This window comes from Coffea eugenioides, unplaced genomic scaffold (assembly GCF_003713205.1).
Source record: "Coffea eugenioides isolate CCC68of unplaced genomic scaffold, Ceug_1.0 ScVebR1_2577;HRSCAF=3628, whole genome shotgun sequence".
NCBI lineage: Eukaryota > Viridiplantae > Streptophyta > Magnoliopsida > Gentianales > Rubiaceae > Coffea > Coffea eugenioides.
In genome coordinates this window covers 1-15,366 of record NW_020863075.1, presented here as the reverse complement: position 1 = coordinate 15,366, position 15,366 = coordinate 1, and the positions used below count along the sequence as shown (strand labels likewise).

At 34.4% G+C, this 15,366-nt stretch overlaps 1 protein-coding gene across 1 annotated transcript; it reads right to left on the bottom strand.

The window, feature by feature from the left end:
- Nucleotides 1-10,707: 10,707 nt before the first annotated feature.
- On the bottom strand, nucleotides 10,708-11,514 carry LOC113756984 (aspartic proteinase nepenthesin-2-like). Its single transcript, XM_027300412.1, has 2 exons — nucleotides 11,307-11,514; nucleotides 10,708-11,147 (listed from the first exon to the last, which is right to left on the bottom strand). Exons 1-2 carry the CDS (start codon nucleotides 11,512-11,514, stop codon nucleotides 10,708-10,710), a joined length of 648 nt encoding a protein of 215 aa, XP_027156213.1.
- Between the last annotated feature and the right edge of the window lie 3,852 nt (nucleotides 11,515-15,366).

The following is a 15,366-nucleotide window of genomic DNA, read 5'->3' as shown; positions in this document are numbered from 1 at the left end:
CATTTAACAATAATTCACACCTACTAGAGCCAAACGCCCCCTTATTACCAACCATCATACTAGTCCAAACATCAAAATCATATAAACCAGAAATTCATCATAAAATGGAAAACTTCACCAAATCAAGCCAAACCAAGAAATAAATCATATAATCCAACACTCAAGCCTCTTCTAAGCATAATATAACCATCATTAGGTGTAGTAGGGTGTTCAAGCATCACTTACCAAGAAATTAAGAGAGATAGAGAGGTTGGCCACCTTAGAGCTTCAAAACAACTTCACCAAGTCACTTACTAACACCTAATGGAGTGATTTTATGGAGCAAATCTAAGTTTAATTGGTTGGAATGGAAGATTGAGATAGTTTGAAGCTTGTAAATTGAAGAAGTTTTTCTTCCTTGTCCAAGAGAGAGAATCGGCCAACAAGAGGTAAGAAAGAATGAATTTTTAGTCAATTTTTGAGATATTTAATCCATGATAAGAAAAGTCAAAAATGTCCAACAAGTGGACCAATCACATAGTGCCACTTGGCACTTCATTTAATGCCTTCCAATCACTTGGTTCCTCTCACATCAATGCCATGTCACCCTCTACTTATCTCTTAACACCCGATAAATTTCCACCAGTATCCGAAACTTAACCTTATTGGCCGAATTTTTCCAAACTTTTCGCACTAGTGGGTCCCACGTCCACTATTTACTCTTAATTTTCTAAACATTCACCAATGCTAGAAAAATCATCTTAAAACTATAACTGTTCATAAAATCCACTAAGAAAATATTTCTAAGCCAGAAAATGCAGAAAACATGCAATTAAGGGGAAATAAACCCTAGGAAAATAATTAGGGTTTTACGGGTTCTCACAATCATTACTCTATAAAAGGTAGGATGAGTCTTGGTAACAGGGAGTGTAAGTGTAAACATATTTTGCTTTTAGTTTTTGTTTAGCCTAAATTACCCTCATGTCTTTTAATTAGAGTTATTACATTTCAATCATGAAACTAATAAGAAAAAATGAAAAGTTTCAATAAATTATATCTAAAAAAGATTGGTAATAAAAATTAAAAATCACGCATTTACAACTGTATTCGTCAATCATTTTCTTCAACTCCAATTATTGAAATATTCACATTCGATCCTCTCAAAGTTAACAGGCATTTCATTCATGTCAAATGATATATAGAAATATTTTTGGAGTTCTACGCCAAGAAGACTGTGATCGACACCATTCTCTGCAACATTCAACACACTTAAACATACCACATCTGAGTATACTTGCTTGAACAAATTCTCTCTATCTAATTCCATTGTTGCTCCATCAAAATGAAATGCTATTGTTGTAAAGCCCTTAAAATCCCTAAACAAGTGTCCAATATAGCAATGTTGATACTTGTCCAAAAAGAAATATCGTCTTTCTAATGAGTCTCCTATGTAATCAAGTTTCTCGTATGCAATATCATAAAGAAAACTCAAACTTGAACCTGAATCAATAATTGCACCCCCACCACTTTTAAAATTATCGATTCTTAAATCTTTTTTGTCATTAATGCCTTCAAGATTTACGTAGTAATTGAACTCCCTAATTTTCAACTCCTCCGGACTTTATCCCTATGATTAGTATATTTTTTTCACCAAATGGATCGTTTAAATTTCCAATACAATATGAGAACTCACTACTATCCAGTTGTGAAGCTAATGAGATTCCAGAAGGGCCAAGCCACAAGACACGATTGAACTTGTCTATGTAGCTATTTTTTCTAGTACATCCAAATAACGGATTTAACTCATGCGCTGGTTGGTTGTCAAATGATGAACCGAAAATAAATCGTTCAAATGCAAGATTTCCACGGTCAACGACTTCACCCAAATATTTCAATACATACCAGCAGAGAGTGGGTGTTGGAATACATGTTAATGGAGTAGATGAACAAAAGTCCTCGCACCTCACATTAGCAGCATATATTGAAGACTCCCCAGGCCAATAGTTTTTATAGAATGTCCTATTGCCGCCTATACCAGGTTTGCACTGAACCCAAAGTAGATTACTACCAGTAACCAACGCAACCAATTGAGCAGCATCCCGTGAACCAATGTTGAAACCCATAAAAAACGCAGGTATTGATGTTTTAACAAAAATTCCAGTCTCGAAATCAGTATCATGATCTGAATCATCATTTGAATCATCTGAATCATCTTGTACTGTCACCTTCAAATCTTCTTGCATTGTCACCTTCAAGTATCTTAAGCGAGATAAGGAAATATGCAAATCCCTGTGTACGGCAGCATTTGTGTCAAAATAGAGGGAGTGAATAAAATTATAATGAATCATTTTCGTAACTATCCTACTCCTACTACTATGGCTGGTTCTTGGTATCAAAAGACGGAAAAGAACGATGGTTGTGGTGATTAGACGAAAGTTAGCCATACTTTCTGACTATTATGCAAAGGTTTGCTGCAAGCAAATGTGTAAATGTGCAAAGTGTTTTAAAGGATTCTCTCTTCCCAAATTTGTCAGCTAATGTAAAACAAATGACACATAATCTTAATTTTCAATGTTATTGTCAATCAATCAACAATAGCCTGCAGCTAAAGTTGGTTGTTGTTTCTTGATGATGTAGAGTTGGCAAGACAATTGTATTAATTACTTGCCCTCACACGATGAAGCACACGTCTACCTTGTAACAACATCAAATATATCATTATCATTACTCTATAAAAGGTAGGATGAGTCTTGGTAACAGGGAGTGTAAGTGTAAACATATTTTGCTTTTAGTTTTTGTTTAGCCAAAATTACCCTCATGTCTTTTAATTAGAGTTATTACATTTCAATCATGAAACTAATAAGAAAAAATGAAAAGTTCAATAAATTATATCTAAAAAAGATTGGTAATAAAAATTAAAAATCACGCATTTACAACTGTATTCGTCAATCATTTTCTTCAACTCCAATTATTGAAATATTCACATTCGATCCTCTCAAAGTTAACAGGCATTTCATTCATGTCAAATGATATATAGAAATATTTTTGGAGTTCTACGCCAAGAAGACTGTGATCGACACCATTCTCTGCAACATTCAACACACTTAAACGTACCACATCTGAGTATACTTGCTTGAACAAATTCTCTCTATCTAATTCCATTGTTGCTCCATCAAAATGAAATGCTATTGTTGTAAAGCCCTTAAAATCCCTAAACAAGTGTCCAATATAGCAATGTTGATACTTGTCCAAAAAAAATATCGTCTTTCTAATGAGTCTCCTATGTAATCAAGTTTCTCGTATGCAATATCATAAAGAAAACTCAAACTTGAACCTGAATCAATAATTGCACCCCCACCACTTTTAAAATTATCGATTCTTAAATCTTTTTTGTCATTAATGCCTTCAAGATTTACGTAGTAATTGAACTCCCTAATTTTCAACTCCTCCGGACTTTATCCCTATGATTAGTATATTTTTTTCACCAAATGGATCGTTTAAATTTCCAATACAATATGAGAACTCACTACTATCCAGTTGTGAAGCTAATGAGATTCCAGAAGGGCCAAGCCACAAGACACGATTGAACTTGTCTATGTAGCTATTTTTTCTAGTACATCCAAATAACGGATTTAACTCATGCGCTGGTTGGTTGTCAAATGATGAACCGAAAATAAATCGTTCAAATGCAAGATTTCCACGGTCAACGACTTCACCCAAATATTTCAATACATACCAGCAGAGAGTGGGTGTTGGAATACATGTTAATGGAGTAGATGAACAAAAGTCCTCGCACCTCACATTAGCAGCATATATTGAAGACTCCCCAGGCCAATAGTTTTTATAGAATGTCCTATTGCCGCCTATACCAGGTTTGCACTGAACCCAAAGTAGATTACTACCAGTAACCAACGCAACCAATTGAGCAGCATCCCGTGAACCAATGTTGAAACCCATAAAAAATGCAGGTATTGATGTTTTAACAAAAATTCCAGTCTCGAAATCAGTATCATGATCTGAATCATCATTTGAATCATCTGAATCATCTTGTACTGTCACCTTCAAATCTTCTTGCATTGTCACCTTCAAGTATCTTAAGCGAGATAAGGAAATATGCAAATCCCTGTGTACGGCAGCATTTGTGTCAAAATAGGGGGAGTGAATAAAATTATAATGAATCATTTTCGTAACTATCCTACTCCTACTACTATGGCTGGTTCTTGGTATCAAAAGACGGAAAAGAACGATGGTTGTGGTGATTAGACGAAAGTTAGCCATACTTTCTGACTATTATGCAAAGGTTTGCTGCAAGCAAATGTGTAAATGTGCAAAGTGTTTTAAAGGATTCTCTCTTCCCAAATTTGTCAGCTAATGTAAAACAAATGACACATAATCTTAATTTTCAATGTTATTGTCAATCAATCAACAATAGCCTGCAGCTAAAGTTGGTTGTTGTTTCTTGATGATGTAGAGTTGGCAAGACAATTGTATTAATTACTTGCCCTCACACGATGAAGCACACGTCTACCTTGTAACAACATCAAATATATCATTATCATTACTCTATAAAAGGTAGGATGAGTCTTGGTAACAGGGAGTGTAAGTGTAAACATATTTTGCTTTTAGTTTTTGTTTAGCCTAAATTACCCTCATGTTTTTTAATTAGAGGTATTACAATTCAATCATGACACTAATAAGAAAAAATGAAAATTTTCAATAAATTACATCTAAAAAATATTGATAATAAAAATTATAAACTACGCATTTACAACTATATTCATCAATCATTTTCTTCAACTCCAATTATTGAAATATTCGCATTCCATCCTTTCAAAGTTAACATACATTTCATTCATGTCAAATGATATATAGAAATATTTTTGAAGTCCTACGCCAAGAAGACTGTGATCGACACAATTCTCTGCAGCATTCAACACACTTAAACATACCACATCTGGGTATACTTGTTTAAACAAATTCTCTTTATCTAATTCCATTGTTGCTCCATCAAAAATGAAATGCTATTGCTTTAAAGCCCTTAAAATCCCTAAACAAGTGTCCAATATAGCAAAGTTGATACTTTTCCAAAGAGAAATATCGTCTTTCCAAAGAGTCCCTTATGTAATCAACAATTGCATGTTCAAGTTTCTCGTTTGCAATATCTTCAAAGGAAACTCAAACTTGAACCTAGATCAATAATTGCACCCACGCCACATTTAAAATTATCCATTCTCAAATCCTTTTTGTCAATGCCGAGCATCCTACCCCCAAAGCTAATGCCTTCAAGATTTACGTAGTAATGGAACTCCCTAAAAATAAGAGGAGTTGAGTCTTCAACTCCTCCGGACTTTATCCCTATGATCAGTATATTTTTTTCATCAAATGGATCGCTTAAATTTCCAATACAATATGAGAACTCACTACTATCCAGTTGTGAAGCTAATGAGATTCCTGAAGGACCAAGCCCCAAGACACGATTGAACTTGTCTATGTAGTTATTTTTTCTAGTACATCCAAATAACGGATTGAACTCATGCGCTGGTTGGTAGTCAAATGATGAACCGAAAATAAATCTTTCAAATGCAAGATTTTCACGGACAACGACTTCACCCAAATATTTCTATACATACCAGTAAAGAGTGGGTGTTGGAATACATGTCAATGGAGTAGAAGAACAAAAGTCCTCGCACCTCATATTAGCAGAATATGTTTAAGACTCCGCAGGCCAATAGTTTCTATAAAATGTACTATTGCCGCCTATACCAGGTTTGCACTGAACCCAAAGCAGATTACTACCAATATCCAACGCAACCAATTGAGCAGCCTCCCGTGAACCAATGTTGAAACCCACCAAAAACACAGGTATTGATGTGTTAACAAAAATTTCAATCTCGAAATCAGTATCATTATCTGAATCATCAATTGAATCATCTGAATTATCTTGTACTGTCAGCTTCAAATATTCTTGCATTGTCACCTTCAAGTATCTTAAGCGAGATAAGGAAATATGTAAGTTCCTATGTACGGCAGCATTTGTGTCAAAATAGGGGGAGTGAATAGAGTTATAATTAATCATTATCGTAACTATCCTACTCCTACTACTATGGCTTGTTCTTGGTATCAAAAGACAGAAAAAAATGATGGTTGTGGTGATTAGATGAAAGTTAGCCATACTTTCTGACTATTACACAAAGGTTTGCTGCAAGCAAATGTGTAAATGTGTAAAATATTTTAAAGGATTCTCTCTTCCCAAATTTGTCATCTCATGTAAAACAATAACACATAATCTTAATTTTCAATGTTATTGTCAATCAATCAGCACTAGCCTGCAGCTAAAGTTGGTTGTTGTTTGTTGATAATGTAGAGTTGGTAAGAGAATTATATTAATTACATGTCCTCACACGATAAAGCACACGTCTACCTTGTAACAACCTCAAATATATCATTATCATTACTCTATAAAAGGTAGGATGAGTCTTGGTAACAGGGAGTGTAAGTGTAAACATATTTTGCTTTTAGTTTTTGTTTAGCCTAAATTACCCTCATGTCTTTTAATTAGAGTTATTACATTTCAATCATGAAACTAATAAGAAAAAATGAAAAGTTTCAATAAATTATATCTAAAAAAGATTGGTAATAAAAATTAAAAATCACGCATTTACAACTGTATTCGTCAATCATTTTCTTCAACTCCAATTATTGAAATATTCACATTCGATCCTCTCAAAGTTAACAGGCATTTCATTCATGTCAAATGATATATAGAAATATTTTTGGAGTTCTACGCCAAGAAGACTGTGATCGACACCATTCTCTGCAACATTCAACACACTTAAACATACCACATCTGAGTATACTTGCTTGAACAAATTCTCTCTATCTAATTCCATTGTTGCTCCATCAAAATGAAATGCTATTGTTGTAAAGCCCTTAAAATCCCTAAACAAGTGTCCAATATAGCAATGTTGATACTTGTCCAAAAAGAAATATCGTCTTTCTAATGAGTCTCCTATGTAATCAAGTTTCTCGTATGCAATATCATAAAGAAAACTCAAACTTGAACCTGAATCAATAATTGCACCCCCACCACTTTTAAAATTATCGATTCTTAAATCTTTTTTGTCATTAATGCCTTCAAGATTTACGTAGTAATTGAACTCCCTAATTTTCAACTCCTCCGGACTTTATCCCTATGATTAGTATATTTTTTTCACCAAATGGATCGTTTAAATTTCCAATACAATATGAGAACTCACTACTATCCAGTTGTGAAGCTAATGAGATTCCAGAAGGGCCAAGCCACAAGACACGATTGAACTTGTCTATGTAGCTATTTTTTCTAGTACATCCAAATAACGGATTTAACTCATGCGCTGGTTGGTTGTCAAATGATGAACCGAAAATAAATCGTTCAAATGCAAGATTTCCACGGTCAACGACTTCACCCAAATATTTCAATACATACCAGCAGAGAGTGGGTGTTGGAATACATGTTAATGGAGTAGATGAACAAAAGTCCTCGCACCTCACATTAGCAGCATATATTGAAGACTCCCCAGGCCAATAGTTTTTATAGAATGTCCTATTGCCGCCTATACCAGGTTTGCACTGAACCCAAAGTAGATTACTACCAGTAACCAACGCAACCAATTGAGCAGCATCCCGTGAACCAATGTTGAAACCCATAAAAAACGCAGGTATTGATGTTTTAACAAAAATTCCAGTCTCGAAATCAGTATCATGATCTGAATCATCATTTGAATCATCTGAATCATCTTGTACTGTCACCTTCAAATCTTCTTGCATTGTCACCTTCAAGTATCTTAAGCGAGATAAGGAAATATGCAAATCCCTGTGTACGGCAGCATTTGTGTCAAAATAGGGGGAGTGAATAAAATTATAATGAATCATTTTCGTAACTATCCTACTCCTACTACTATGGCTGGTTCTTGGTATCAAAAGACGGAAAAGAACGATGGTTGTGGTGATTAGACGAAAGTTAGCCATACTTTCTGACTATTATGCAAAGGTTTGCTGCAAGCAAATGTGTAAATGTGCAAAGTGTTTTAAAGGATTCTCTCTTCCCAAATTTGTCAGCTAATGTAAAACAAATGACACATAATCTTAATTTTCAATGTTATTGTCAATCAATCAACAATAGCCTGCAGCTAAAGTTGGTTGTTGTTTCTTGATGATGTAGAGTTGGCAAGACAATTGTATTAATTACTTGCCCTCACACGATGAAGCACACGTCTACCTTGTAACAACATCAAATATATCATTATCATTACTCTATAAAAGGTAGGATGAGTCTTGGTAACAGGGAGTGTAAGTGTAAACATATTTTGCTTTTAGTTTTTGTTTAGCCAAAATTACCCTCATGTCTTTTAATTAGAGTTATTACATTTCAATCATGAAACTAATAAGAAAAAATGAAAAGTTCAATAAATTATATCTAAAAAAGATTGGTAATAAAAATTAAAAATCACGCATTTACAACTGTATTCGTCAATCATTTTCTTCAACTCCAATTATTGAAATATTCACATTCGATCCTCTCAAAGTTAACAGGCATTTCATTCATGTCAAATGATATATAGAAATATTTTTGGAGTTCTACGCCAAGAAGACTGTGATCGACACCATTCTCTGCAACATTCAACACACTTAAACATACCACATCTGAGTATACTTGCTTGAACAAATTCTCTCTATCTAATTCCATTGTTGCTCCATCAAAATGAAATGCTATTGTTGTAAAGCCCTTAAAATCCCTAAACAAGTGTCCAATATAGCAATGTTGATACTTGTCCAAAAAGAAATATCGTCTTTCTAATGAGTCTCCTATGTAATCAAGTTTCTCGTATGCAATATCATAAAGAAAACTCAAACTTGAACCTGAATCAATAATTGCACCCCCACCACTTTTAAAATTATCGATTCTTAAATCTTTTTTGTCATTAATGCCTTCAAGATTTACGTAGTAATTGAACTCCCTAATTTTCAACTCCTCCGGACTTTATCCCTATGATTAGTATATTTTTTTCACCAAATGGATCGTTTAAATTTCCAATACAATATGAGAACTCACTACTATCCAGTTGTGAAGCTAATGAGATTCCAGAAGGGCCAAGCCACAAGACACGATTGAACTTGTCTATGTAGCTATTTTTTCTAGTACATCCAAATAACGGATTTAACTCATGCGCTGGTTGGTTGTCAAATGATGAACCGAAAATAAATCGTTCAAATGCAAGATTTCCACGGTCAACGACTTCACCCAAATATTTCAATACATACCAGCAGAGAGTGGGTGTTGGAATACATGTTAATGGAGTAGATGAACAAAAGTCCTCGCACCTCACATTAGCAGCATATATTGAAGACTCCCCAGGCCAATAGTTTTTATAGAATGTCCTATTGCCGCCTATACCAGGTTTGCACTGAACCCAAAGTAGATTACTACCAGTAACCAACGCAACCAATTGAGCAGCATCCCGTGAACCAATGTTGAAACCCATAAAAAATGCAGGTATTGATGTTTTAACAAAAATTCCAGTCTCGAAATCAGTATCATGATCTGAATCATCATTTGAATCATCTGAATCATCTTGTACTGTCACCTTCAAATCTTCTTGCATTGTCACCTTCAAGTATCTTAAGCGAGATAAGGAAATATGCAAATCCCTGTGTACGGCAGCATTTGTGTCAAAATAGGGGGAGTGAATAAAATTATAATGAATCATTTTCGTAACTATCCTACTCCTACTACTATGGCTGGTTCTTGGTATCAAAAGACGGAAAAGAACGATGGTTGTGGTGATTAGACGAAAGTTAGCCATACTTTCTGACTATTATGCAAAGGTTTGCTGCAAGCAAATGTGTAAATGTGCAAAGTGTTTTAAAGGATTCTCTCTTCCCAAATTTGTCAGCTAATGTAAAACAAATGACACATAATCTTAATTTTCAATGTTATTGTCAATCAATCAACAATAGCCTGCAGCTAAAGTTGGTTGTTGTTTCTTGATGATGTAGAGTTGGCAAGACAATTGTATTAATTACTTGCCCTCACACGATGAAGCACACGTCTACCTTGTAACAACATCAAATATATCATTATCATTACTCTATAAAAGGTAGGATGAGTCTTGGTAACAGGGAGTGTAAGTGTAAACATATTTTGCTTTTAGTTTTTGTTTAGCCTAAATTACCCTCATGTTTTTTAATTAGAGGTATTACAATTCAATCATGACACTAATAAGAAAAAATGAAAATTTTCAATAAATTACATCTAAAAAATATTGATAATAAAAATTATAAACTACGCATTTACAACTATATTCATCAATCATTTTCTTCAACTCCAATTATTGAAATATTCGCATTCCATCCTTTCAAAGTTAACATACATTTCATTCATGTCAAATGATATATAGAAATATTTTTGAAGTCCTACGCCAAGAAGACTGTGATCGACACAATTCTCTGCAGCATTCAACACACTTAAACATACCACATCTGGGTATACTTGTTTAAACAAATTCTCTTTATCTAATTCCATTGTTGCTCCATCAAAAATGAAATGCTATTGCTTTAAAGCCCTTAAAATCCCTAAACAAGTGTCCAATATAGCAAAGTTGATACTTTTCCAAAGAGAAATATCGTCTTTCCAAAGAGTCCCTTATGTAATCAACAATTGCATGTTCAAGTTTCTCGTTTGCAATATCTTCAAAGGAAACTCAAACTTGAACCTAGATCAATAATTGCACCCACGCCACATTTAAAATTATCCATTCTCAAATCCTTTTTGTCAATGCCGAGCATCCTACCCCCAAAGCTAATGCCTTCAAGATTTACGTAGTAATGGAACTCCCTAAAAATAAGAGGAGTTGAGTCTTCAACTCCTCCGGACTTTATCCCTATGATCAGTATATTTTTTTCATCAAATGGATCGCTTAAATTTCCAATACAATATGAGAACTCACTACTATCCAGTTGTGAAGCTAATGAGATTCCTGAAGGACCAAGCCCCAAGACACGATTGAACTTGTCTATGTAGTTATTTTTTCTAGTACATCCAAATAACGGATTGAACTCATGCGCTGGTTGGTAGTCAAATGATGAACCGAAAATAAATCTTTCAAATGCAAGATTTTCACGGACAACGACTTCACCCAAATATTTCTATACATACCAGTAAAGAGTGGGTGTTGGAATACATGTCAATGGAGTAGAAGAACAAAAGTCCTCGCACCTCATATTAGCAGAATATGTTTAAGACTCCGCAGGCCAATAGTTTCTATAAAATGTACTATTGCCGCCTATACCAGGTTTGCACTGAACCCAAAGCAGATTACTACCAATATCCAACGCAACCAATTGAGCAGCCTCCCGTGAACCAATGTTGAAACCCACCAAAAACACAGGTATTGATGTGTTAACAAAAATTTCAATCTCGAAATCAGTATCATTATCTGAATCATCAATTGAATCATCTGAATTATCTTGTACTGTCAGCTTCAAATATTCTTGCATTGTCACCTTCAAGTATCTTAAGCGAGATAAGGAAATATGTAAGTTCCTATGTACGGCAGCATTTGTGTCAAAATAGGGGGAGTGAATAGAGTTATAATTAATCATTATCGTAACTATCCTACTCCTACTACTATGGCTTGTTCTTGGTATCAAAAGACAGAAAAAAATGATGGTTGTGGTGATTAGATGAAAGTTAGCCATACTTTCTGACTATTACACAAAGGTTTGCTGCAAGCAAATGTGTAAATGTGTAAAATATTTTAAAGGATTCTCTCTTCCCAAATTTGTCATCTCATGTAAAACAATAACACATAATCTTAATTTTCAATGTTATTGTCAATCAATCAGCACTAGCCTGCAGCTAAAGTTGGTTGTTGTTTGTTGATAATGTAGAGTTGGTAAGAGAATTATATTAATTACATGTCCTCACACGATAAAGCACACGTCTACCTTGTAACAACCTCAAATATATCATTATCATTACTCTATAAAAGGTAGGATGAGTCTTGGTAACAGGGAGTGTAAGTGTAAACATATTTTGCTTTTAGTTTTTGTTTAGCCTAAATTACCCTCATGTCTTTTAATTAGAGTTATTACATTTCAATCATGAAACTAATAAGAAAAAATGAAAAGTTTCAATAAATTATATCTAAAAAAGATTGGTAATAAAAATTAAAAATCACGCATTTACAACTGTATTCGTCAATCATTTTCTTCAACTCCAATTATTGAAATATTCACATTCGATCCTCTCAAAGTTAACAGGCATTTCATTCATGTCAAATGATATATAGAAATATTTTTGGAGTTCTACGCCAAGAAGACTGTGATCGACACCATTCTCTGCAACATTCAACACACTTAAACATACCACATCTGAGTATACTTGCTTGAACAAATTCTCTCTATCTAATTCCATTGTTGCTCCATCAAAATGAAATGCTATTGTTGTAAAGCCCTTAAAATCCCTAAACAAGTGTCCAATATAGCAATGTTGATACTTGTCCAAAAAGAAATATCGTCTTTCTAATGAGTCTCCTATGTAATCAAGTTTCTCGTATGCAATATCATAAAGAAAACTCAAACTTGAACCTGAATCAATAATTGCACCCCCACCACTTTTAAAATTATCGATTCTTAAATCTTTTTTGTCATTAATGCCTTCAACATTCACGTAGTAATGGAACTCCCTAATAATAAGAGGAGTTGAGTTTTCAACTCCTCCGGACTTTATCCCTATGATCAGTATATTTTTTTCGTCAAATGGATCGTTTAAATTTTCAATACAATATGAGAACTCACTATTATCCAGTTGTGAAGTTAATGAGATTCCTGAAGGACCAAGCCCCGAGACACCATTGAACTTGTCTATGCAGCTATTTTTTCTAGTACATCCAAATAACGGATTTAACTCATGCGCTGGTTGGTTGTCAAATGATGAACCGAAAATAAATCGTTCAAATGCAAGATTTCCACGGACAACGACTTCACCCAAATATTTCTATACATACCAGCAGAGAGTGGGTGTTGGAATACATGTCAATGGAGTAGAAGAACAAAAGTCCTCGCACCTCATATTAGCAGAATATGTTTAAGACTCCGCAGGCCAATAGTTTCTATAAAATGTCCTATTGCCGCCTATACCAGGTTTGCACTGAACCCAAAGTAGATTACTACCAGTAACCAACGCAACCAATTGAGCAGCATCCCGTGAACCAATGTTGAAACCCATAAAAAACGCAGGTATTGATGTTTTAACAAAAATTCCAGTCTCGAAATCAGTATCATGATCTGAATCATCATTTGAATCATCTGAATCATTCCTTGTACTGTCACCTTCAAATCTTCTTGCATTGCACCTTCAATTTCTTAGCGAGATAAGGAAATATGCAAATTCCCTGTGCGGCCCAGCATTTTGTGTCAAAATGAGGAGTGAATAAAAATTATAATGAACATTTTCGTAAAAACTATCCTACTCCTACACTATGGCCTGGTTCTTGGTATCAAAGACGGAAGAGAACGATGCGTTGTGGTATTAGCGAAAGTTAGCCATACTTTCTGACTATTATGCAAAGTTTGCTGCAAGCCAAATGTGTAAATTGCAAAGTGTTTTAAGGATCTCTCTTCCCAAAATTTGTCAGCTAATGCTAAAACAAATGGACACATAATCTTAATTCTCAATTTATTCGTAACTCATCACAATAAGCCTGCAGCTAAAGTGTTGTGTCTATGATGAATGCCTAGAGTGCAAGACAATTGTATTAATTACTTGCCTCACACAGAAGCACACGTCTACCTTGCTAACAACATCAAATTATATCATTATTCATTCTCTATAACAGAAGGATGAGTCTTGGTAACAGGAGTGTAAGTGTTAGAACATATTTTTAAATATTTTTGAGTTTGCTTAGTTTTTGTTTAGCCTAAAATTACCCTCATGTCTTTTAAGTTAGAGGTATTTACATTTCAATCATGAAACTAATAAGAAAAAATCTCTCAATAAATAATATATCTAAAAAGATGGTTAATAAAAATTAAAAAATCACGTTATTCACACTGTATCGTTCAATCATTTCTTCAACTCCAATTACTTGAAATATTCACATTCGATCTCTCAAAGTTTAACAGGCATTTCATTCATGTCCAAATGATATATAGAAATATTTTTGGGAGTTCTACGCAAGAAGAACTGTGTGTCGACACCATTTCTCTGCCAACATTCAATCAACACTAACGTAACCACATTGAGTATTACTTGCTGAACAATTTCTCTCTTCTAATTCCATTGTATGCTCCAATCAAAATGAAATGCTATTGTTGTAAAGCACTTAAAATCCCTAAAACAATGTCCAACTATAGCAATGTTGATACTTGTCCAAAAATATCGTCTTTCAAGTGAGTCTCCTATGTATCAAGTTTCTCGTGTGCCAATATCATAAAGAAACTCAAACTTGAAACCTGAATCAATAATTGGCACCCCACCACTTTGAAAATTATCGATTCTTAAAATTCTTTTTTGTCAATTAATGCCTTCAAGATTTACGTAGTATTACTCCCTAATAATAAGAGGAGTGAAAATTCAACTCCTTCGGACTTATCCCTCATGATTAGGTATATTTTTTCACCAAATGATCGTTTTTAAATTTCCAATACCAAGATGGAACTCCACTACTATCCCAGTTGTTGAACAGCTAATGAGATTTCCAGAAGGGCCAACCACAAGACACGATTGAACTTGTCTATGTAGCTATTTTTCTATACATCCAAATAACGGATTTTAACTCATGCGCTGGGTTGGTTGGTCAAATGATGAACCGAAAATAAATCGTTCAAATGCAAAGATTTTCCACGGACAACGACCTTCAACCCAAATATTTCTATACATACCAGCGAGAGTGGCGTGTTGGAATACATGTCAATGGAGTAGAAGAACAAAAGTCCCGCACCCTCATATTAGCAGAAATGTTTAGACTCCGCAGGCCATGTTTCTATAAAAATGTCCTATTTGCCGCCGCTATACCAGGTTTGCACTGACCCAAAGTAGATTACTACCAGTAACCAACGCAACCAATTGAGCAGCATCCGTTGAACCAATGAAACCCATAAAACGGCAGTATGAGTTACAAAATCAAGTCTCGAAATCAGTTTCAATTGATCTGGAATCATCATTCTGAATTCATCTGAATCATCTTGTACTGTCACCTTCAAATCTTCTTGCATTGTCACCTTCAAGTATCTTAAGCGAGATAAGGAAATATGCAAATCCCTGTGTACGGCAGCATTTGTGTCAAAATAGGGGGAGTGAATAAAATTATAATGAATCATTTTCGTAACTATCCTACTCCTACTACT